The sequence below is a fragment of the Opisthorchis viverrini genome (assembly GCF_000715545.1).
Source record: "Opisthorchis viverrini unplaced genomic scaffold opera_v5_10, whole genome shotgun sequence".
NCBI classification, from domain to species: domain Eukaryota; kingdom Metazoa; phylum Platyhelminthes; class Trematoda; order Opisthorchiida; family Opisthorchiidae; genus Opisthorchis; species Opisthorchis viverrini.
In genome coordinates this window covers 2,298,280-2,323,782 of record NW_008751666.1, presented here as the reverse complement: position 1 = coordinate 2,323,782, position 25,503 = coordinate 2,298,280, and the positions used below count along the sequence as shown (strand labels likewise).

General features: G+C 44.4%; 3 protein-coding genes across 3 annotated transcripts in view; all 3 read right to left on the bottom strand.

Annotated features, from left to right (window-relative positions):
* T265_00985 (hypothetical protein) overlaps positions 1-10,969 on the bottom strand; it is a gene marked incomplete at both ends in the record, with an annotated part of 38,719 nt that extends 27,750 nt beyond the window's left edge. The window contains 12 exons of the mRNA XM_009164900.1: positions 582-776; positions 1,929-2,276; positions 2,484-2,911; positions 4,219-4,319; positions 5,021-5,138; positions 6,136-6,224; positions 7,018-7,446; positions 7,620-7,840; positions 7,955-8,040; positions 9,547-9,782; positions 10,451-10,606; positions 10,784-10,969. Coding sequence (XP_009163164.1) covers positions 582-776; positions 1,929-2,276; positions 2,484-2,911; positions 4,219-4,319; positions 5,021-5,138; positions 6,136-6,224; positions 7,018-7,446; positions 7,620-7,840; positions 7,955-8,040; positions 9,547-9,782; positions 10,451-10,606; positions 10,784-10,969 — 2,593 coding nt within the window. The remainder of the gene's footprint in view (positions 1-581; positions 777-1,928; positions 2,277-2,483; positions 2,912-4,218; positions 4,320-5,020; positions 5,139-6,135; positions 6,225-7,017; positions 7,447-7,619; positions 7,841-7,954; positions 8,041-9,546; positions 9,783-10,450; positions 10,607-10,783) is intronic.
* Positions 10,970-10,974: 5 nt separating this feature from the next.
* T265_00984 (hypothetical protein) lies at positions 10,975-13,927 on the bottom strand (the record flags this gene model as incomplete). Its single annotated transcript, XM_009164899.1, has 8 exons — positions 10,975-11,067; positions 11,217-11,288; positions 11,889-12,059; positions 13,169-13,447; positions 13,492-13,543; positions 13,583-13,663; positions 13,717-13,826; positions 13,871-13,927. The coding sequence occupies 8 exons, from the start codon at positions 13,925-13,927 to the stop codon at positions 10,975-10,977; spliced, it is 915 nt and encodes a 304-aa protein (XP_009163163.1).
* Positions 13,928-15,128: 1,201 nt separating this feature from the next.
* T265_00983 (hypothetical protein) lies at positions 15,129-23,413 on the bottom strand (the record flags this gene model as incomplete). The annotated part of the gene is made up of 8 exons (XM_009164898.1): positions 15,129-15,414; positions 15,753-16,146; positions 16,431-16,480; positions 21,127-21,282; positions 22,619-22,788; positions 22,873-23,035; positions 23,072-23,182; positions 23,216-23,413. The coding sequence occupies 8 exons, from the start codon at positions 23,411-23,413 to the stop codon at positions 15,229-15,231; spliced, it is 1,428 nt and encodes a 475-aa protein (XP_009163162.1).
* Between the last annotated feature and the right edge of the window lie 2,090 nt (positions 23,414-25,503).

Genomic DNA, 25,503 nt, shown 5'->3' with positions numbered 1-25,503 from the left:
CCCTCATCGATCACTCTATAACAACTTATCAATCATGCACTGCGGTTTTTGTTGCTGGTCACTTTGGAACCGGCTGCTGCTTCGGAATGTCTATCCTCCGCCTCAGGACCGAGCTATAATCGTCCATTTGTTACCTTCTCCATCATCCAAAACTTCATTTCAATCCACCGAGGAAGTCATTTCTTAGCCTAGACGTTTTCAGTTCAGTCACGTTAGTGTTGCAAGTTTTCTTCGCTTTACAGGTTTCTTGGTTTATGGTTGTGATCTTCCCCATAGTTTGGACGTCCTGTACAGTGAAAGGTGCTTTCTCGATCTTATCTAGGAAGTAATCAGTATAGAAAAACAGAGAAAAGGATATCCAAAATGGTTTAGCTCAAGCCAGGAAGAGGCCGGATCAGAATAACAAGAGGGTAAGTTTCAATCAAAGCTCCAAACTGAAACGTGGTTATGGGATAAACAAGCGACTTAGGTACTGCATCTATAGAATCCCAAGTTTATTTTCGGGTTTCAGTTTAGAAAGGATACTGCAATCACGACGGTTATGCAGCAAACTCCTTACTTATACAGTGTAAAAAGCTTACCCGTTACCAACTGGGCCAATCGCGGTCCATAACGGTCCAAATAGCCCATACGGTCGCTATGGCGTAACACCGTGAGAACGATTGTGTTCACCAGAACAGAGAGCTCAAGAGGATTGAATATCAGCTGGCGAAGCGTGGCTCGGATACCGCCGGCGGGGACTGGGTCACTGGGGGCACTCGGCGTGACATCTGCAGCTAAAGAAGAATTCAGAAAGTTGAAAAAACATTTTCTATGTCAGAGAATCACCGACACATCCACGGTACACCAGGCAATCATCGCAAGAGAAACGGTTGGCACCCGGTGGTGTCCATTTGGGAACGGAAATAGGAGACATACTGTCAAGTTATTCCACCAATTTTTAAACAGTCTTGGTGAACAGGTACCTGCATAGGGAATTCGAACTCATTCACTTAACGGGATTATGACAGTTAATTACAGATTTTTCTTGCAGTTTACTAACGATGTAGGATCAAGTTCGGCGAGACAGCTCAGTGCTTAGAGCACGAATTTACTGACCGGAAGGTCCATGGTCCGAACCCGACCTCCGCATCTCGACTTCTTCTATCTAGGCTTGGGCAACCTAACACTATCCCAAGCATCATGCTTCCTTCGGGTGGCATGGCAGCTGGAAACCAAAAAGATGTTACAGCAGAACGATTTGCCTATTTTGTATAGGATCAAGTTTAACTGCGCATCGGTATCTCCAGCTAACACAATATAACCATACTTAGTAACAGATATCGTTACAAAAGCCACGCACTGATTCCCTCACAGAAGCATCTCTTCGGAGGGATCGATATCATGCCCTAGGGTTGCAACAGCTGACTGTAATCCATACATGAATAACGCGGTGGCATTGACAGAGATACTTACTATTCTAAATGTTCGTGTTCAGTTATCAAGATCGTTCCGTTTATTAAAATTCGCATACTGATGGCACGAGAACATGTGAAGTTCGCCAGCAACCACTGGAAGAATAGTGTTCCGGAAGTCCCGGATAAGTACACATAAACCGGGAAAAGCGGAGAACGAAGTATACACTCCAACCTTCTGCCTCGTACGTAAAAGCGAACTTAACTAAAGACTCAACGAGAATCCTTCTGAAAATCTGCATCCTTCGTGAATCAGTTGCATATTATCTGGTCTGTGGGTCGAACACAATGTATTCGGGTCCGTAGATGTAGTAATCGTAATACTGATGAACGAATGATGATAACAATAAGAGCAATAAAGGTCAACGAAAAGCAGAACTGGATCATTATAAACAGACAAGAACGCATGTTGCCACGACTAGAGTGGCTGCGTTGCCCTCGAATAAAAGTCAACACTTGTGCAACGAGGCTTACTTTTTTCAGCGGACTCGTTTTCTTTTAGGTTATCGGAACTTTTAGCTCTGGTCGAAGTGCTGGAATTTGCTTCTGAATTAGCGAACGCTTCAACTAACATAAGAAGAGGGGAGAAATAATCGTCCATGGTAAGCACGTCGGCAACCCAAACAGGAGCAGATGAACTGATTATGGATTTGACCGTTTCCACAAGTTCCGTGTTGGTCAGTCCGAATGTTACGGAACCCAAGGAGGACGTGCATAGCCGAGCCAACCCGAACAAGGCACTCCTCAGTGTTGGTTCCAATTTGACACGATCTTCCATCGGCAGAGAAAGCTGAGACACGACTGAAAGCATACCTGTGACACCTCCAGGGAATAAAAATCACATAGGGTGGTAGGCATGGAGCAGACTGCGTGTTGCGAATAAAGATAAAATGCTAAACTCATAACAAATCAGACTACGTACCTAAAACGTTCTTAAAAATGACGGCGCAAAAAATATCGAAGATACCGCAAGATCTCCACATCGACCTACGCAACCATAGAGACCTTGCACACATGTACGAAACTCACCCTTTTTTCGTGTGCAATCTATCAACAAATCCACATAGCGAACAGTTTCCAGTTTATACGCCAATTCTAGCCCAAGAACCAGTCTGTCGACGATCATTTCTTCCAGTCCTGTTCCGTCAAGTTCTACTGAGTGAGGCTCATCCGTTAGCAGACTATGCAGAAGAAGGGTGGTTGGTTCTGGACGAGAAGCGAACAAAAGTAGACTGTTCACCTCAGAAAACATGATGGACAAAAGTCTCTCGAAGCAAGACCAGATGACCTGAGAACGATGAATGCGACAGGTAGAGCTGAACAGGTTCGGTTCGGGCGCACTGGGATAGGATGTGGTAGAAGGCTCCGTGGGCCCGGTAGTGTCCATAGGTTCCGACTGTTCGGGTTCCACACGACTGAATTTTCCAGCCAGCCAAGCCATGTCTTCTAAGAAGGAACTATCAACAGTAGTATATGAGGAATGCACTCAAACTCGGCGACAGTTCGCAGATGCGCATAAGCGCAAGGTACAGCAACAACGAGAACGTCCAAATGAACCCAAGCGCTCCGGGTCAAATCGAAATTGCCATCATCATCAACGGCGCTAATAAGCCAGTGGTAACACTAATACCTAACTTCTACATAGTCATGAAGAATGAATACTATAGTAAATACTCTACGAACCTTACCGAACACACGCAGAGCATAGCGGTAGACTAACTTTAGCTAAGCGATCCAAATAAGAATTGAAAGCATGCTGAACACCGGCACTTGTTACTCATCTAACGAACTACGCGCAATTGAGTCAAGTGAGCCCGATCCAGTAAAGCGCGCAGATCCAACGGTACCTAATTCGACTGCATTCGCTTTCACCACGTAGTCATACAGTAAGTTATTCTTCCCGAATTTTTCAACAGCATAAGGTTAGAATGAAAATAACTGATAGACGGTCGTAGAACTAAGTGATAACACTGTTTTAGTACATCTCCACCAACTGCGTTTCATTACTCAGTGCTCGCTTACGCCCCACTTCGTAAAGTATACTTGTTAACGAAATCAGGAATGACAAATGATACAGGCGTTACGCATCGGAACCCGTTCATAAACAACAGTGATAGTACGTGTGCACAATCGTAACAGGTCGTTGCACATCAAATCCTGCATGAATATGATGGGAAAAAGTGGGAGCCACCAGTTAAGTGCCCACAGAAAACCTCAAACCAATCCTCGAAAAAACGCAATAAGTCATGTAGTTCACGAGCAGATTGTGGTCAGTGGGGATCATGGTGCTGTCAGAGGATATCACGTGGTCGACTCCTAGATGAAACCCAATTAGAGCGAAAGATTCTGCGCATCGTCCTTCTAGACATGCTTCCACAGTCACATAATGATTCCAGATTAAAAGACTTGGCGGAAATCAGAACCTTCAAGATCGAAAAAAATGAGGAAAGCCATCTGAAAGCTCAGTCCCCTGACAGTTTTCTTGCGTTGGTTTATTCAAGATGGCAATTCGAGCTTTGCTGTCTTCTAGGAAGAACATGCTCGAGATAATTCACATAAACCAAGGGAACACAAATTCAGGGTTAAAGCAAAAAAAACAGCGCTTCTTAAACATGCTGAGTACGAAAAAAGACAGCATTATTGGTTACTTTAAACGCAAGATAAAAAGATGTTGGGTTGACTAAGTTCTCGCACCGATAAAAAAAAGAGTTGAATTTCGAAGCGATCATCCTCAAGGCAAAAACACCAAATATAAAAAACGTACGTGCTATCCATTAATGAACACAAATCTGGGTATGGATCGTGGCAGACTCGTTTTGCTTCTTCTAACAGTATTGGACACGGCAATCTTGTTCGCGGATTGGCCTAAAAGAGTAGAATGCAACTGAAGATTGCACAACTGAGTAGGAGTGTGAACACAGAAAACCCTGAGGCGAATTGTACATAGACGTGAAGAATGAAGATGAAAGAATTCGAGCGAGGGAAGTTCGTGGACCATAAGGATCAGGACATTGCAATAAATGGCAACAGTATTAAACTGACTGTACTCTAAATGGCTACAAATAGCTCAACAACTGGGAAGCACGGTTAATAACCGGAAGGTCAGTGGTTCAAACCAAATTGGTTTCGGTTGTTCCCGTCTAGACTTGGGCAAGCTGGCGATACCTGGGCCCTCGTGCCTCCCCGAGCTGCAAGATAGCTACGCACTAAAAGGCTACCACAGCTGAACGATTACTACTTGTTGTTATTTACCGCACTTGCCAGTCACGTGGCTAGTACATATGATGGGCTGATATCGGTTTCTGCGTTTGTCCATCAAGGCGAAATATTCCAATGATAAGAAAAGCCAAACACTATCACGTATGAAACCGTCGGAACCTCGTTTAACTTGTGAACTCAAGGAAATGGAGCAACCAACATGTCCATTTGGTGACCGTGGAGCGTGGAAAACAAATAAATCTCACGGCCTGCGCAGGTGGTAGCAAAACTGAAACCTTCGACGCACTTGGTCATCATCATAAAATCAAGATGCTAAGTGAGAAAAAAGGAACATAAAGAAGACGTACCAATATTTCTTCAGCGTTTTGAAGTATATGGGCGATTTCGCTAAGATAAGAAGCAAGCTTATGTTCCAGCTTGAACCACTCTTGGGGAGAGTCGCCTTCCAATCCAGCGTTGCGTAACCTAAAGCGGTGATGAACCGAAAAATACTGAAAAGAACACTTGAATTTTCCGCCTCCACATCGAGTACACATTACCCACAAGCAAAATCAACGTGTCTACAGTATTTTGTAACATAATCAAAGTGCGAATCAACTTAGTCATAGGATCGCAGAACACCTCTGCATGCGCAGATGTGCATTAGAAGTGTCGCCAGGTCTATGGAGATGAATGTCCTCGATATGTGGTTTACTTTAGAGTCCCAGTTACAAACGAATGACACTGTTTTGAAAGGAACTGTTTCTTGCAGGTACTAGTATACAAACGATATACAGTTCTATCAGAAGAAGATATTGATGGCCTTTGTGCAGATAACCTAAGTGGAGTACAGATAGATCTCGGTATTGTATCAGGCGACCCTCTAAAACATCTACCACAAAAGAGAGGGAGTTAGCTGCAGTCAGCAGCGAAAATCATACTCAGCGAAGAGAGCGTAAGAATGCTCCTTCTGAAGTCATTAGTTTAACCCCTGAATGGATAATCCTGTTCAAGGGGAATTCAACTTAGGTATTGTCAATTGCGTCCAACAAAACCATTGAAAGCATAGATGCTAAATCAACTTGTGAAACGTATCCCCTATGCCAATTATTTGCGATGAAATGACAGAACAAAAAAACTATTACTGCTCTTACGTCATCGACTGAAACTGTGCAGAAGGCTAGGAGCTCGAAGTTGCCAAGGGAGATTGCTCCGATAAGAAAGAGATGAGGGTAAGCAGTGTCCACCGGGTAGGGCGGATTGAGAGGACTGTCGCATGTGATCCCATCCCACATAAGTTTGTCAAGGAACGAAGCTTATCCTAGTCGCGAACCCATACTGATTTGAGTTTATTATATGAGCGAAAAGGTTTTTCTAGATTAACTCCACTAGTTTCTGCAAATCCACCGAGCTCGATTGTATATCAATTTCACTCTTATCAATTACAAGTGTACATTAAAAGCTGCGAAAAACAAAGACTTACGTCTCGATCAGTTCATGAAATTCCAGGAATAGTTCATATGCGTGGATTTTATTCAACAGACACTGGTAGGCGTGTGTGACTCGGGCGTTCTGGTATGAAGCAAAAGGGAACAGCTTTACTTCAGATGAGTAACAGAAATATTGGAATTTTGAAGTGGTTTTGGGCTGTATTTTCCAGCTGTATCCATGAGTGACTAACATAACCATTATCCAACAAACGCTGGTCTTAGGAACAGGACACGCGCGACGGTAGTGTTCCATTACACCGCCAATCGTCCAGAAGGCCCTGATCTCATCTACCTTACAGATACATTTCTACACACTTAGCCATCGGACTGTGATGGATGAGAGAGTTAAGTATCTAGGACAGTGGAGTTGAGGACAGTACACTGAGCCCTGACCGATTCATAGCGCACATAATCTCACACTAAGATGGATATATTGACTGAATCCTCCACCAAATAGGATCATGAAGTGGTGAGAATTCCAACAAAAAATGTGGACTATTAACGAAACGGGTGAGTGAAGTGGGGTGTTTTGATTGGTTAACCTAGGGACAAGGAAATACCGTTAAATCGGTTTAGATACGATCCTAAACGGTTGGGATAGCATGCTTCCCGCTCCTCCTGCGCGCATTAGGTTTTATGGCGCGATAAACTGGGTTCGAAAGTTCACATACGACAGTGGAAACGGCAGCGTCAGAGGGTGCTATAGAAGACGCACTCAGCAGAGCAAAAATCAAATGTTCTGCGGAGAAAAAAGTCAGTGAGACTACAGGCTTTTAAGAATTCACATGACATATGTAAATCGGACATATAAGAACTGATACAGTTTGAGGCAAGAGACCACGAGTAAAGTTAAGGACCAAGAATACAAGACGCACCCTGCTAGCGCTGAAAAGGAAAACCAGCCGCTGATAAGGGGTGCGATTTGTCGAGGGCACACATCCTACTGATTCGAGTTCTTGCTCGGTATCCCCCTTCTCTTTGACTATATCACCCGCTTCCGTTACTTGGTTGTTTTCCTGTGCGGCAGTCGAGGCAAGTTGGATGCCTTCAACCGTCTCTAACTGATGCGCATCTATTCTCGATTGCTGATCGGCGACATCCATCACAGTCTCTTCTGCAAGTGGCACAGTGACCTTCGACGGAGGCGAATTCCCATCCACTGCGGGTACGTGACATTCTCGTCCAAGGAAAGCATCCATACCTACCGAAAGGCGAGTTGTTTGATCCAGAGCTCGGCATATTACGAGGCGCAAGGGTGTGGTTATCAGAGGGGACTCCAAAAGATTTAGCAGCAAGTGTTGTACCTACAAAGAACAGAAGACGGTGAATGATGAGGCCTTTGGAACCACTAGTCGAACGACGCGAAAGTTCAATGAACCAGTGACGAGTGATCGAAGACAGTAAAATAGGGCAGAGGAAAGTAGAACATAACGCCTCAACAAAGTGGTATGTTGCTCTTCAAAAAAAAAGAACTCACTTGGAGGATATCGAGATGTGATTCCGTGCCCTTTACCGTAGTGGGTAGACTGGGGTAGAGGAGCGACCAAGCAACCTGTGAACAAATAGTTCCTGTGACCAATCCAGTCAATTTCACTCCAGCCATCAAATGCCGAACGATACATGCACTATTCAGTTGCCTCAAGGCAGTGGACAGATCAAGTCCTGTGTAAACCCAGATTATCAGCGTTTCGGTGACAACTGGAACAGGAGTACAAGTTGGAATATGTGGATTACATCGGTAAAAATGATGAAATCAACATGGGGAAAACGCAGAAATACAGTCGTAAGAACTAACAGGTAAAGGAAACTAACCTTGAAACGACTGTTTGTCACTTTGGTAGAGAAACGCCAAACCGGGGGCCAAATGTTGTTCTAAATTTTCCATTGCCTCCACCCAACTAGGTTTAGGAAAAAAACACCAGTAAAATACGAACAAAAAGTGTCAGAGAAACGAGTAGGTTGGTTCCACAGGCAAAACCACGCAAAAAGGAATGCCAAACAGAGGAAACCGACCACTGATGGAACAACCGACGGTTCGACAATGCTTGTAACTCAAGTTTATTTCCCACCAGGTTCCTAGCAAATCGAAAACGATTTGCTCTCGCTGGGTATGAGCAACGGGCAAGGTAGCTGTCTTCCTTGCAGAGAGCCTTAATGGGCACTGGACACCTGACTAACATCCGTGACTTCCTGTTAACGTTTTCGAATAGCAGTGGTCACAGTTCGGCTTCGGAAGGAGCAAACACATTAACTATTGAATGTGATATGTCAGTTATTTTACCTGCAAGACTCTTCACATTTGGATTGCTATCTCACGGGTCGGAACTGGTTGTGCAGTAACGCTGCTCTACTCTGAACAGGAAACATGGGCTCTCTACCTCCCGCCCCCAAAAGAACGTAGCTGTCACTCAGTTAATCTTGCGACTCAGTTGTTTGGCATTCACGCAAATCACGTGATAAAATTCTATTCCACTCGCAACCTTGACCGACAGCATGTACACTAAAAAGTTCCCACCCATTTTGTTTATGAGGCTACCATTTGCATTACGTGCCATGCTTACGACCTTCAATCACATCAGTTCAAAACGTTTTCAAGCTTGTGCAACTGTCAAACAAGAATGGCCACCCCTTTCTTCAGATTGCGCACAATAAATAGGCATGCAACATGGTCCAGCACATACACATATGCGCACAGGACAGGAAGACACCCGAATTTCATGGACAACTACGGAACACTTGTAACAGCTATACCCGTGTTCGGACTTCCACTCAGAAACTCTTACCAGTTATGCCAAACTACGACCACGGACAAACGAGGTGAAGCAGCCAGAAACTGTAGAGAAAACACCATACATGTGTCCGGGCAAAATTTAGGAGTTACCACAACGATTAGTCACCTTTTCAAACCATTTCACTTCGACATTGCATTTGTTTTACTAAGGTGCACCTAAGTATTGTAATCATCACCATTCTTAAGAAACAAACTTTGTTCTGTCCTGATTATTTAGTTAATTTCGTTGCAAGTAGAGCACTAACAAGAATCTACAATGTATTTCTCCAAAGGGTAACGCTACCTAAGCTCCTCGTTCACAGGAGCAAAGTGGCCACGTGTGACCGATCAACATACAGTGACATAAGAAATCCTCGGGAAATGCACACGAGATAGACGAAGTATCCTCCATAAGGTCTGAAACGAATCATGGCGACCGACATAAGGTAAAATTCAGCCACGCCGTTGTCGTGCAGCCTACACATGGTGGCCATTTAAAGCGCAGAAATACTGGCAGATACTCGAGAATGCATTGGAGACAGGATGAGAACAATTGAATCGATGAAAAAAACTATTGGCTAAGTTTCACAAAGACCTTATCACGACGAGATCTAAACACCACGGTACAACGTACTCTTCCTGGAGTGCGGCGTTCAAAGTTGGACCGAATCGCTGTATTAAGGATAGAAGATATTGGGCGCTAGTCGCACATACGCTTATATCACTCGGTGGTGGCGGCAAAAGTGGTGGACCATCAGCCGATGGGGCTGGAGTCATGTCCTGTGCGTCCTCATCAGGACTGGCCATTGCTTTCTCTTCCAATCGTTCCAGGTCAGTCTGTTCCGATCGTCCTAACAACCAACAATGAAACTGAAACACAAGAAGGTGAGTCTGGTTTACGATGACATCGTCGCTTTCCAGGATTAAGTTGATATGCAATCTCAGCCTATTATTTCACAGTGATTGATATCTGAGGCCCCATATTCATACAGACTGTTCGGGATTGGACGGAAAGACCAACCCTTAAAACAAGGCAATGTCAGTGTAAACTTAACGAGCTTTGTGTGGCTCATACTTGGGTTGAGTTGTGCACAAACAAACGATTGTAGGGTAAGCTCAGCAGATACCAGACACAGCAATCCTCCAAAGAGAGGCTCCTAAAGAAAGCTCCCCGTCAGGCACGTTCTATTATTTGACCCCAGCAAAGGGACTAATTCCATGATGAACAGAATGCCATGTCATAAACTCATAACATACATACCATTGAAAACCTTGGCAAGTATTTTTTATGTCGAGAGGGCACTCTACAGCATTGCCACACAGACCGATGTGCACAAGTGTCCGACAAAAGAAATCTCTAAGACATATACAAAAACTTATTGCTCCACAAGCTTCTTACTAGCGTTGTGGTGACGCGTTTCGTTCTACTATCCCAAGGTGAAAATCAACAGGCATGCATGGCCACGTGCTTGAGGTGTATTCCATTGTGTACAGGATTTCAAACCAACGGACCACAAATGACCCAAAAACATACTCACCTGAAACAAGGTCATTGTTGGATCTGGAATGCGAAGCCGTTCATTTGCCGATCCAGTTTCTCCCTTTGATGCCATTGTCCATGGATTGAAGCGCCAAAAACAGCGATTAAGGTATGGATCATTTTCCCTGAATAGGTCTGTGGAATGACGATCTTCCTGAAAACATCGAGTGAAGAAAAACAAGAGATCGGAATGACAGTCGTTAACAACACTTAAGACGAACCCAGTGGCGAAGGACCCACAGCTCAAATGGAAGACGATGACAGCATTGGCATGATTAGCACGAACAAGGTATCATCATCATCATCATTGTCAGCTGTAATAACCGCGTACTCGTCGTACTGTGGTTGTAGCTGCCGCAGTTTCGTTCACCGATGGTTTGGGGGGAGGGGTAGGTAGCTGCGCGTTGCGAGCGGGAGCTGATAAATTGGTGCATAAATCCAGCACTGTCAGTGGGCTGTCAAGTGTTGAGGGGGTTGGAAAAGGAGCTATGCATTGAAGGCAATAGCTTGAATGCATGAGCGTCATTGAGGGCGCGACTGGGCCATAACTGACAATGTCTCTAGCCATTGATGTGGCCCGTCTCGGGGTCCCCATCCAGGCAATGACCAGCGCAGCTAAGTTTGCTGGTAATGGCTTTCATACTTCGCTGCCAACAAGGTATAGTCGACCACAACGGTAAAAAGAGCGACACACCGAGCTCTATTTGGGACAGGACCATGTATAGAACAAAGCTGAAAAACGATGATAACCATGTAGTACTTACCTCCGCCAGATCGGCATCATCAGCATCGGAGAAAATTTCCTCGTTTGATGATATTTCTTCGTAATCGATATCCTAGATATGAAGCAAGAGACAGACGTGAAGGCGTTTGCCCGTATCAGGCGGAAGATACGGAACCATACAATAGCACGAACTCCTAGTTGTGTGTCGGTTCCCTGTCACTGCATGTACAATTTTTTCTTTAAGACACTGGCCTATAAGACCTCAAGGCAATGAAGTTTATGGCGCAAACTCCACACTCAGAAAATTTAAGTTTCTTCATTTCGAATCTAAAACAGAGTGGCAGTCGGTTTTGTGGATCTTGACACTGACGGACATCAAGTGTTAAGCTATGAATCGCACACATGGTGAATCATGTGTAAAGCTCAAGTGCACCAGTGGAACAAGGAATAAAAGCTCTCAGTGGCGTTTGGCAGAGCGCCGGTTCTGTGGCTCATGCTGAACGCTAAGCCGGGTATCTTCGTTCACACTACATGTAGCTGGACTTTGCATATTTAAGATTTCAATGGCCTGCCTTGAATCCAACACCCATCCAACCAGTGGCGAGAGACCTCCGTCAAACAACGGATGAGCCAATTCGAGAAATCTGTCTATACTAAAATGCAGGACAGGTAACTGACCCAAGGTAAGTGGCATTTAGCACAGAAAGCCCACCTGGATTTCCCCATCTTCATACAACCCACCACCGTCTTGTGGTTCAGATATGTCATCCTTCTTCTCCTCATCGGTAGTAAAGGGAGTATGGGGTCTCTCGTTTCGGCTGATTACAGTATCAATAGAGAGCTGTTTTGATTGACTTGGGGGTTGTTTTGGTTGGGACGATGGCTGGAACAAGAATAAGAATAAAATTTCGGAAAACGCCAACAGCACACAATACGGACACCGTCAGTTGGAGAACTGCAGCTAAATGAAAACCAACAGGTCAAGGGTGAAGTAGAACGAACATAGCCTGCCTGCACCACAAAAAGACCCATGACTTTACCTATGGAAAGCTCAAAAACTCCTAAATCCACCTGACAACAAGTGATCTCCAGTTTTGGACAAGGAGGGAATTACACAATAAATCTTCTGATGGTTTCATTGGGTGTTACGCAGCCCCAATACAGTGCACATAAAAGGCTAAAACAATACACAATCGTTCTTTTGATACAAATGCAGAAAACTTCAGACCGTTTGCTTCAACCTCGTCAAATCCAGGTGCATATCAGCTCGAACCGACCATCTCAAGCACTTCCCTGACGCTGTGACAGAAACAGGTGCACCTTCTTCGATGGATTAAATCGTACGTTAGGAACTTCCGATTAAAAGTTTTATCAATCACATGAAAATGTTCTGGCATTCTGTAAAAGTGGAAATATCTTCAAATGAGATTCCCTCCCGTCAGTGAAAAACCGAGAGGCACTGTAGAGTTGTATCTACCTTATTAGAAATCAGAAATGCGCATCTCATGAAACTCAGAGTTTCCAGCTCTTTAGCATCCGGTCGGTTGAACAATTAACCGTCTGGCCACGAGCGGCTGAACAGCGGTGTGATTAGCTCTCACCGGGACAGAATATTCGGCCTTTCTTCTTTGAATAACAATATAAATAACTGGTTTTGGGTCACGTCTATAGCACATAGTAGCACATGTGGGCAGTCTTATGGTTAAATATAGTACAGCTTACCAAATGATAATAGCACAACTCCTCGCAAAATAGAGTTATAAGCACGGAATACACAAAAGAAGCGTACACGTGAGATGACAGTCATATCCCACTCAAACAATGCAACAAAACTGGAGTTAGATGATAGTCCAATTAATTGCGGGATTGTCACAAAAACAGGAAGAACTCAGCAACGAACTGGTTTCAGCAGAAAAGTGTGAATTAAGCAGAAAGTGTAATAGCTAATGAATCCAAAACACAACAGGTAATGATTATGCAATGGTTACACACCTGAACATCAGCAGAGCTCGCTGGTGCATTAGCTGCTGATTTCACAAATATCGGAGTTTCTGTTGTCTGATAAGTGGGAACTGGCGAACAGAATGAATCATTGAATAGCCGCTGAATCTTACCTGAACTTGCAGAAGTGGTCAGTCCTAGCTGTGGAGGTGGTACAGAAAGATTGGTCTCAGGAGGGAGTGTTTGATTCAAAGATAAAGCAGGTATTCCAAATATGGCCACGGTCAAGGTCGAATAGCGGCCTCGAAACAGAAGAAAGTTAGAGTGCACCTAAAGAAAATTGAGACTGTTATACCAAGTGGATGATGACCTACCGGTTCTTTGAGGGTGATGCAGTTTATTCCGTTTTTCTCATCAAAATGATGGCTGAGAATCAGCTCTTGAGTATGCCTCACGAAGACCTACCTGATTATGTTCTGAAGGACTACACAGTTGGTCCTACTATTACTATACAATGTTACATCAAACGAGGCTGGATTTGTGGCCCTGATAACGTTTGCAGTGGTGAATAGGCCGTTTAGAGGAAACTTCAAACCTACCCAATTATAGCCTCGTCAGACAGGTTACTCTCGACAACAGAACCAAACGGGAGAATTCGAAGTTCCAATAGCTGAACTCCACTTTTGAATCTTACACAATCAGTGTTTTCCTGGTTGATGAGAATAAGGAAAAGTATGGACGAGGATGACATACCTGTGTTTGTCCATTGTGCACAAACGTATCAAAAAATACAATGTAAGGACCAGCCATTGAGAATCGATGGAAAGAGCTGAAAATAAGTACAATATCAAACCGTTATACGCTGCATGAGTATTTAGTACAAATGAGTAAATGAGAAAAGCAAAATAAAACCGTACGAGAATGACTGAGGCAAGAAGGACAGCAGCCCTGTGACAACCAGGGAGCACAAAGTTCCTCGCAGGACCGTGGAATAGCAGTTATTTCAGTTGTGATACGAGTAATACGAATTGCTGTGACTCGTACTTTACCATAAACAGTACAATACCCACACGGGAATGGGAACCAGGTACGACAAAGCCGGACACGTCGAACATGCCAAACAACTTATGCATGATAGTCTCCGGGCGAGTCAGAACCGTAGAATGTTGATAACTTCTGCCAATCTACATTGTAATCAAGCATACTTCTTTCAACCAACAACAGTTTAGAAACCACGAAAAATGGTTTAGACGGGTCAGCGTCGTGATAAACTAGGAGGAAAATGCCCTTGTAAGCATGCTTTCCAAAGCCTACGATAAACACTGAGGTTTGACAACTGACTGGACTTGCAGTATTTCGTACTCATGGGTTAGCCGGAGATGATCAAACATGTTAGGGATGGAAGAATGGTTGCTAACATCGTTCGCACATTGGGTTGTGGCCAAAAACAAATAAAAGGCAGCTGTTCTAGAGCTGTTACAAAACATATCATAACTAAGACTCGCAATAAGGAGCGAGTGAAGCACGAAATGAAACTTCATTCGCGATAGAAGTATGTATCCAGTAGGAAGGTATCGGACTGTGGTTCCTCAAAGATTGTCATGACTTTCACAGATGCCAATTCTTGGTGAGGAACCGGAGAAGTATGCATGTGAGATTATGTTTGCTACCGTTCAAGCCACCACAACTACAGGTGTGGGGATGCCTTCAGAAAAGCTACACAGGTGATTGGTTCAGGGATAGTTGACCACATGTCATGATAGGAGAGGACCGAGTGATTCGACCCCATTGCAAACATCGCGTTCTCTGATAAACACGCACGCTGTAATGCCCAGGATTCAGAACGGATAAATAGTTGCAGGTCCAGGCGGGAGTAATCGGGACGTTATAGATAGAATGTGAGCCACAGACATTTCCAGCCACGAGCGTTGCACTGAACTGTTCAGCAATCAGATCAGTTTAATCAGGCAGGCAACAGGCATGACTAAAGTGAAAATATTCAAATCCACAAAAGAAATGTATGGTACAGCTGTACAGGTATTCAAGACATGTTCAACTATTTGCAAGGGAGAAACACTGCGCAATAATTCACATGACCGAATGATCACATATCACGACCGAAGCTCATGATCAACCAAACGGCGGAGAAGATTTCGGTTGATTTCCGTCAGTTTGTCAATTTCCGCTCTGAGCTGCTTCACCTCACCCGGATCTGGTTCGTCTTCTACAATACCACTAGCCACTTCATAAAAATCATCCATGTAGATGTCGGCCCGGTGGTGAGATAAATCGTAGCGCTGTAACAAAAGTAGCAATAAAAAGAAATTAGGTGAGATGAGTAATTATCCACATAGGAAGTGGTACACTGTTTCGGCAGGTTTTCCACAGTTTCGAAGCGCAGAATATTGCTTCACAACTTCCAATCCACTCCGATCAGGTCGAATGACGTCATTGCGGAAATCAGTCGAAACACTAGATAGAATAAAATCTGTCATACACATTTGTTTGTATGTTTCCTGTAAGCGAATGGTTTAGGCGAGTTTCCACTAATTGGGTAGCGGACGGTCAACTCGTGCTCTGATTCGAGAAAACTTCGCACAACAGAATTGTGGTCACAGCAATAAAGCACTCTTACTTCGTTTGTGGAAGGGAGGCGAATTCGAACCAAGTCATCCAAATGCCATCCAAAATGGTGCTTAAGCGGTTCAATGAGACAGAATGTTTTGTTTGACGATCCTGAGCTATCTTCCGTATTGAACTTTGATTGCTCCGAATTAGTAGGTTGGCGGGGAGCCTCCAAAGACGAGAGCCAATCTGGTCGTGATGCCATACACATGCCAGTCAATTGGTGAGGATTGGAAATTTCTCCCGCGATGGTCGGATTGAGCACGGAGAATTGCTGCAAGGTTGTAAGAAGGAAATCTGTACGCAGCACTTCGACGGTTCCGCCACGACAGCCTGCGATAAGCAAGTTATGATCACCCGGGGAGAGTACGAGGGCGATGATAGTTTTCTGCGCAGGCTGCAATCTACAATTTTGATGAAAAAAAAGAGGGCAGGTGAATAAGCACAAAAAACGATCAATAGAAAGGACATCGCAAAGTAGGGATGAGAAACGTGACGCTGTGTTGCTCCCAACGGCGTGGGACAAACGCGGGTTGAGTAGAATTGAGTTTACCAAAGGTTGGTAAGACATCAGAGTTTGATTTTGAACCAATTCTCTCGGAGCAAAAATAACAACAATCCAAACATCAAATATAAAAAGTAGGAGAGATGAAGTGTGGCATAAGAACTAGTCAGAGAGATCACTTACTTTGAACTGACGAAACATCGACGGACTTCCTTATTCGGTACTAGGATGCGCTGTGAAAAGGTTGATAAAATGTAACAGAAAAGAGCAAACCCAGGGTTGTTTTAAAAGATCACTCCTCTCAGAAGGACTTCCTTGTACTAGGATGCGCTGTGAAAAGGTTGATAAAATGTAACAGAAAAGAGCAAACCCAGGGTTGTTTTAAAAGATCACTCCTCTCAGAATACGTTGCGAAAACAGTAATCGAAGTAGATACTCTGGATGGAAGAATTTTACACAACGAATTCCAGAACTGTAAATATGGCGAGAATTCCTAAAGAAAAAAACTACAGAGGAAATCCAGAGGCTGCGTCCAACATTTGTGCATGCAGTCGCAAGTGCAGCAAAAGATCAAGGAATTGTCGCACATGCCTGACTTCGGAGTACTCATTCCGCCGCTACCCTAGAGACAAACCGATAGCTTTCCGACTACGTCCTCGTTTTCCTGTTTTTATTTCAGCCTTTAGCGTTAGAACTCTTTTGAAGATCGGTCAATGACCTGCTATTGGGGGTACTCCTTATGCTCTATCGATGGACGCCTGCCGTATTCCTGAAACACGAATACAGGACCCAAGCACAGTTGTTGAGCTTACGGCACCTTTTCCATCTAGACGCTACAGGCCACATGTGGTCTTAAAGCTGTTGCAGCAACTGTCCCAACCATAGAATTATGGGTCTCACGCATGTCGTAACAACGGCTACTGGCTTCTCTTATATTGCAATGCTTATTTTCGGCATACGAGTCCTGGAACACAGAGTGCGTTGATCATATCTTTACATTACGTCACGTCATTGGGTAGCGCCACGTATACCGTCGACTGACAATATTGGTTTTCCTAGACTCTGAAGGAGCTTTCGATTAGTGGATACGTTTGTTCTCCTATTCTTGACCAGAAGCCTCCTAACAACCAGTGGAGTTAGCGATTCGCAGACTAATTTTGGTTTTTGCGAGAGACTCACCTGGACACAGCTGAATTTCTCGTTTGTATGTTTCCAGGGAACTGCGACTCCTGATGAGCCTCGAGAAGGGCGAAACCGGTCGTGGGCTGTCGAAGAATTTTCAGCAACCTCATGGGTAGTGCATTAGGAACTAGTGGAGTTCTTCAGGGTCATTCTCTTCCCTTTTTCGTCCAATTTCGCACAACAAATGTATACAAACCAACTGTAGTAGTGGTTTACTCTATGGTTGCGTAACCTCGCCCCCTTGGTTAGAGGACCTTAGGCGTCTTCAACATTTGATCACTGATGCTTCTGTAGCAAAGTATGCTAGTTGGCTGCAACATGCAATTATACGGTGGGTAAGCGGGCACTTGGTAACGAATCAGAATCGTTAAGGCAGCATTCGTTGAGCCTACCGGAAGTATACAAAAGAATGATTTGTTTTCCGTCCCAACCGATCGTTGTCAAAAGGTTCGTGAATAATAGGCTTTGACATGGAAACGTAAATAAAGGCGATTACAACCACGCTTAGTGTTCTGGAATTTCCGCTTCTTCCCGACTAGGGTCCATGTGATCCTGCTTTCAAGTGGCTGGAAACTCTGCAGGAAATGGCAAGCAGCCGGTCCCAGAATTCCGCATGCTGGGACTTCCTAGCCGAACTGTCTAGGCGAAGTTCGCCTGTTGTTTTGCGCTGAACTTAGGTCAGATGAGGTTTGCAAAGAACGCCGGGTCAATCCCACTTATGAAGCCCTACTGCGACATCCTTGTCAGGTGTATTTATTTTAACGCCGTCCAAAGGTCTAGATACCGTATCCTGGATCGTTTTTCTTAATAACTCCTTAATAAGCATCTGCCCTTCTCCTTTGTCTTCACCTTCATGATTTTGCGGCGGTTAGGTACTGATATATTGTCAATGATGATAATGATGATCAGCATCACTTTAGGGGGAGATTACGAAGACAAGCCTCACTAGACGCTAAAAAGTCACGAACTACGGTTTTGGAACTGGATGTCTTTCCTGATACCAGAGTAGAGTAAGCTATGTGCTAACCTGAAGTCGTTAGGCGTATGCCGTTACTGAAGCTATTGGTTGTCTATCCAACAAGGTTAATCATAGTGCAGTACTGAGCAGCCGTTTTTATAAGGCTGAGGTGGTGGCAACACAAAACTCTTAACAGGAGTTAGATAACACTAAGGACACCTAGCTGTCGTTGCAGCGAATGCTACCCGGTTTCCATAGCTACTCATCAGTCATCGTCATAACCTCTCGCTCGCCGCTTGCCATTTGCCACACTGTCATAAGGAATGTAGTCCAGCGGAGTCCATTGGCTATGAAGTGTGCAACAAAGACTGTCGAAGCAATATGGTGTGAGGACAGTAGCGGACTAAAGGCAGCAGCTTCCACAAGTTCAATGTAGCCACTGTTGGCGGCCGACAGACGTCTATCAGTGTCTTCACCAACGACCCCGCTGAGTTGACGACTTTCTGGCGGACACAACGATCGTATCATTCAGCTCATTCATATCGATGTATGGATGACTGGGTTTTTGCCACTATGAAATGCACTACATCGCAGAAGAACTATACACACGTTGTTCGAAAGGTGAAGTACAGGCTCATCGATTAGGTAATTTGATCACAGTGACATTTCGCACCCGTTAGCCGTAGAGATTGGTTACGTCATAATTTGTAGATACAGACAAATGTGGTCACTAAGATTCATCTTCGCTACGGATATCCCGCGCCTTAACCACCGAGCTGTCTTGAGCTCAAGATTACAGGAGACAAACAATGGTGCACAAATTTCCATAAAAACCCTGTGGAAAACTAAATAGACATAGCTTTCTGGTATCCCTCAGTTTTCAGAAGACTGTTTAGTATGAGTTTACTCAAAACTGTCGATGCTGAAAGAGATTACCAATCGAAGGACTCTCAGCATATGTATCAAATACACTCAAAGATATCAAAAGAAAGCAAACCTGAAGAGCTCGGCAACCCAATGAACAAAGTAGCCCTGTGTTTAAAGAACTCAACCCTTGACAGTGCGATTCCGTGCTAAGTTTTCTTTCACGAACAAATCTGATTCAGGTTTATCAGTTCGGACCAAAACGACTACCACTGCTTTATATCCTGTTGTACCTACAAGCTGAAGTCATTCAGGACAGTGCACCTCCCTTCCAAATTCGTAAGCGTACTTATTTTTTTCTTCGAAGCTGTTTAAGGTACAAGAATCTAGCAAATTCATTGCGAAAGGACAAGTTTTTCTATGTGTTAGATTGGTAATCTAAATTTAAGTTTGTACTGTAGAAGCCGAAATTGAACGAAGTGTTTCGTGTGGCGGACATGAGTCCAGTTGAGGACAAAGGAGCCACAGTGCAACACTAACTTCACCGCACCGCGTTTATAGGCAAATCTGTGCGGCAAGCTACAAGGTGCTGGGAAGGAGCTTGTGGTCATACAAACTATGAGAGTCGACAAATGTGATGAAGCTGTACGCTACTCCTGGTTGGTTGATGAAAGAAACAAAGGAGACCCGAAAGAATTAAAGACGGGAGTGACCAATAGGGTAGGGCAGGACGATTATCCACGGTATAGGATACAAAAGTAGACTTCGCTCGAGATTCCATCCAACGCATTTGACTAAACTTACGAGGCAATAAAAAAATCGTTCAGCAGTAGCATCTTTTTGGTACCTAGCTGCCATGCCACACGAAGGAGGCACGAGGGATGGGATACTGTCAGGTTGCCCAAGCCTAGACAGGGGAAGTCGAGAGGCAGAGGTCGGGTTCGAACCACGGACCTTCTGGTCAGTAAATTCGCGCTCTAATCACTTGTTCCATCTCGCCCCCTACGAGGCAATAAACAAAACAATGAAGGGGATTCTGTCGAACTTGAGAAAAATTTGCGTTCACACGATATTATCAAATACTCATTCAAACAATACTGCTGAAATAACTCGAGCAGACAGACTCCGGTCTGAGTGAACCTGTCTCCAAGTCCATGATCCAGCTGTCAACTGTTTTAAGAAGTAGCTTTCAAACGGGCATCCCAATCATTGTTTAAGCACGATACCTGAGCAGCTACCAATCAGGCATTGTGTGACACCTTATGTCAAAAAAACAGGCGTGACTCGTCAACCGGGGTTTCGTTCAACAAGAGAATTTACTCTATGCCTCACTTTGTACTGAAATATTGTACAATAGTTTCTCATCAGCAATGCAATGAAAAACCCACTAATCCCTAGGGAGCTTCAAACCCGTAACCTCGTGACCGGCAGATGAAAACTAAACCGTTCAGCATAGGTTGACTTCACTTACAAGACGAAATCTAGACTGAAATTTTCAAGTACCTCCACATTGTCAGTAAGCCGCAACTTCCGCGAAAATCCGCATGGCATTGACAGATAAAACAGGAGACATTTTCGACACACGGTAAAAAAAATGACCAGTGATGACAGACATTCCGAAAAATTCTGCAACTCGCAGTACTAAACTAAGCCACTGATTAGGACTTGGGTTACCACGAAAACCCTATAATAACAGTTAGTCCAGTAAAGTTTCAGGTGAAGTAGAAGACAAAATACAGTATAAAGATGACAGAACTAAAGCTAGCTGACCACTTTTGTGGATGAAAACCAAGAGGCGACGTCAAGTCAGAGGGCACAAGCATCGATTAACTGATATTTTTATCATTATTCTTATTATTTAAGCTGCTATCTCACCTTGGTGTGGTCCAAACTACATGTATACAGCAGACCTTCAGTTCCACCGGAGATGATTCTACCATCAATGGCTGGCAAATGACACAGACTATGCAGTCCTCCAACAACGCTAGTCAATGCAACAGAGATGACAGTACCGTCCAGGGCATCCAGCATCTAATCAGAGAGCAAAACGGGCGAACTGTATCACTAGCAGTAGTAGAAAAAGAGAACAACGTGTTCATAAACCTACGTAGAGCACCACAAACATAGCTACGAGGTCAATTTAAGTGTATTCGAGACAATGACAGTCGCCCCTTCAAGAGGGACGATTGGAATAGGTCCCCATTAGTAGATATACATAGTTGGCGCAAACCAACCAAACCAAGAGTTTGGTTGTATAATAATTAATAATAATAATAAATAGTAATCATTCGGCCGTAATACCCTTCCGGTATTTAGCTGCCATGTCACCTGGCTGAAATACTTCCAGGTTGCCCAAGCTTAGAAAGGAACAGTCGAGATGCTCAAGTTAGGTTCGAACCACGGACCTCCCGGTCAATAAGTTCGCACCATGACCACTGGGCTATCTCGAGCCCTATTATGGGTAGTAGGACATCGAAAAGCGGTGCAACCGATTCACACTTGATCAGCACACAGCAAAGCGTAGACACCACCGAATCTTTTCCGGCCATTCACAGAAAGCAGTAACATCGACCAGAATCGTTACGAAACTGCATTCTGCCCAAGCCCGAGACGATCGCTATCAGACTGCCTGATCCTATCCTGTTTCATAAGAAGACTTGTGGTTTGTTCGCTGAGCTGGGTAATGTGGTTGCAAAAGTTTCATCACCAATCGAGGTGACATAATCAGTGCGTTGTTAGAGAGCGCAGTGGGGCGTACCGATAGCACAACTACCGACCGATTGCCACGTTCCAATACGCTCCCTAACAACGTACTGATGATGTCACCTGGACTGGTGCTGAAACGTTTGCAATCAAATTGCCTAGCTCAGCGAACAAACCAACGACCATCTATGCTACTTGAGCTACCAACATTCTCCACTATAGCAAAGAGAGCTTCGTACCTGACCTTCAGATCCAGCCAACCCATTACTCACCACAGTCTAGTTGTTTGACCTAGTTCTGACAAATAGCAGTTTGAAATTTTTCCATCATCACTTGGTATCTGTCTATGCGCCTGGATGTTACAACTTCTATCGCGCATGACCTGAAGAGAAATTACCGAAGCCAAATCCTCGCAAACCTCTGTATTTCTGTGGCTAACTGGGAATTTTTAGTAACTTGAACTTTTATTGTTGCGTTATAGAACACTCTTTAGGACCAGTTTCAAAAGACCGAACAAGTGACCGGAAATCTGCCATTAGATTTGTCTGTGATTGGTCCGTTGTCTGGCTAAAACACTGTACAAGCTTGCGAAATTGTAGGGAATAAAGAACGGGTGGAAAACAAACCGTAGCCAACTTCGCATTCAAAGAAACCGAACACATACCTTTAATCCTTCTGACCCGGCAACAAGCAGGTTCTGTTGCATGAATTCGATATAAGGTAATCCCTGGCTCGCTTGGATGAGATACCATAAAGGAGTATTTTTGGTATCTGGATTGGTAAAATTCAGACCATTATCTCCATCCGGTGAAGTCTCAATTGTGGTCACCAAACCTGGATTTTCCATCAGGCGATCAAGAATTGGTAAAATCAGACCATTAACTCCATCCGGTGAAGTCTCAATTGTGGTCACCAAACCTGGATTTTCCATCAGGCGATCAAGAGACCAGGTGGCCATAAATCCTGAGACGTCAGCCGTCACCAGAAGTGAAGGAGTGGAAAAGCAAGAGGAAAGTTTGATCTGTCCAATTTTCGCAGAATGACATCCATCGAGTACAGCAACCAAACAGCCGCTGCTGGTCTAAAAATACGTTCAGCTGGGCACAACACCGCCTACTTGATAGACGTATACGTCACGCTCCAGAGCAGTAAACATGTATTCGTTATCCGGGGTAAATGTAATTACACTAACTGGGCCCTTTGTGAGTATTCGTTTGTAAACAGTAGTCTACCGAGTCAAAATAGTTATAACTGTTATTACCGCAGTCTGAAAATTCCACACCTGGATGAAGGGTTTTTTGACGGCAGCACACACAACAGCTCCATTAAAAACGGTCAGTGATTCACGAGGAGCAGGTTCTCCAGAGAACGCCACCACTGGAGAGCCACCAAGTGGGTCCCAAGCAACCACCGAATCTGGCTGCTTTTCGTTCGTCGTAGTCAACAGGATGGGAGTCATTGGAACTTATGGAATTATGAACGAACCAGTAGTTCTCTAAAAAGGATAACCACGGACATGCTGACAAATTTTGGTACACCTTTACTGGATGGTATGAAAAAACATACAGGAATAGCAAGGTGTGTTTTGAATATTTTGGCACCCCGTGTTTTGGGTCAAACATGAGGTACTACAAGAAACAAGATGTAGTGACGCAACAGAACAAGGAAACAACCGTCTATTGGAGCACCTTCTTGTTCTCAACTTAGTCTAGACAGTCTAGGCCTTTGGATTACGCTGGTGAAAGCACATTGGCCATGCGTCCCAGTGGCATTCGGTGGTAGAAGAGTATAATGGTGTCCACGAACTAAGAGAAGGCTTAAGCTCACGGGCCACGGTTCACACTGAGCAGGTCATACGAAAAACATAAGCAACATAAACAACCAACTAAGCTGTCGAAAAAAGTTCCGCTCAGAAGTCAATACATTTATTATATTATTACTATGTCACATTGGACTTCCATTATTTTGCGCGATTTGGGTGAAGAGGAATGGCACGGGCCCTCTATGCGAGCTACTTCTATTCTGTATCAGGGTAGGTCAGTATCCAGCAGGATACCCCGGAAGCATGGTGTAGTGAAAGTTACGTTTTACTGCTATTTCCATTAATTCACTTTCACTTGTCATTTCAGCCTATACTGTGCTTATATGTTGAATAAAGCCTATCCTTAGGCGAAGTCTTCTCATTCTACTCAACGGATCAATAATCGATTAACTAAGTCATCGACTCCCACTACACATGGGGCCGATGATCATTGCCGCGGTAGCCCCAGAGGTGTCAGTCAGGTCGCGATTTGAATGGGACTGAAGTGAGAAGAAACTGGGGCGAAGTTCAATTCGGGTAGCGCGGATTGTTAACCTGTCCGGATGCTGAGCTCCGCCTGTTGGAGTTGCCTTCGAACTGGGTCCATTGCCATTTCGTTATGCATACATTTTCTTTCCCGCTCCAGTTACCACTACTGAGCTATGCATTGAATAGGGCCTGTTCGTGTTCGTCCGCGGCTAGCATACGTAGGTTCGTAGCACTTTGTTCCTAAATGAGAGGTTACTTCCGCTGCACATCTTTGCTCTCTTTCAAAGTTGTCCAGTTAACTCACGGTGCAGGGATAAGTAGCACGGCCCACGAACTCCAGTATCGGAAGGGCCTCAATTGTTGGGATGCCCCAGTCTAAGAATTACCCCACCCCCAGACACACCTTTCTCGTATGACTGTGCATTTCGAGATATGGACTTCAAGTATTAGTCTCACATAGCTCGCGTTACAAATAGTGAACGGGAACCTACAATGTCCACGGAATCTAAGCAGCTCTGAGAATTATCGCAATGGCAACAAAAGCCGTTTGCGGAGGCACAAATGAAGCTCCTGAGTCACTGGCTCAGAGACTGCATATCCAGGCACCAGCAACAAGTAGCTGTGGGTTTTCTGCTTCTCCAGCCTCAATCATAGAATTCACATTCGACCCCCTTTCTGGGCACACTCATGACTCATGGTTCAATTGGTACGAAGATATGTTCGAAACTGTTTTTCCAAGTTTAACGCCCGATGGGAAGTCAGAATATTGCTGCAAAAACTCGGAGCTTGAACGAAATACGAACTTCATTCGCCCCAAGCTGCCCTGCGCCATCAGCTTTGATGAAACGATCAGAATACTGTCGCAGATAATCGATAATAAAAAATCACTGCTTCTGTGGGGTAAAATTAAGTTGACTAAAGCGACTAACTACTCCATAACCTTCAACTACTCAACAGCACAAGCCAAACCTATCTGGCTTTATACCCCAAGCTTGATTCTGTGGGAGTGGATTGGATCGATAAGCTGAATCTACTGGAAAAGCCTATTGATCCTATTTGTAATCTCGAGCACGCAGTACCCGGTGACCTCGAATTAACTCATTTTAAGAAGCGTTCAATTATGGACTTCTCGCAACGCCAAACATCCGTATTCACCGAAAGGATGAACGGTGCACAAAAACGAAAGCTAGACTGAGCCTCACCCTTCCCCCGATGCCAGACTAGTCTTTTTTAAAGGGACTGCCCCCAAACAAGAAAAT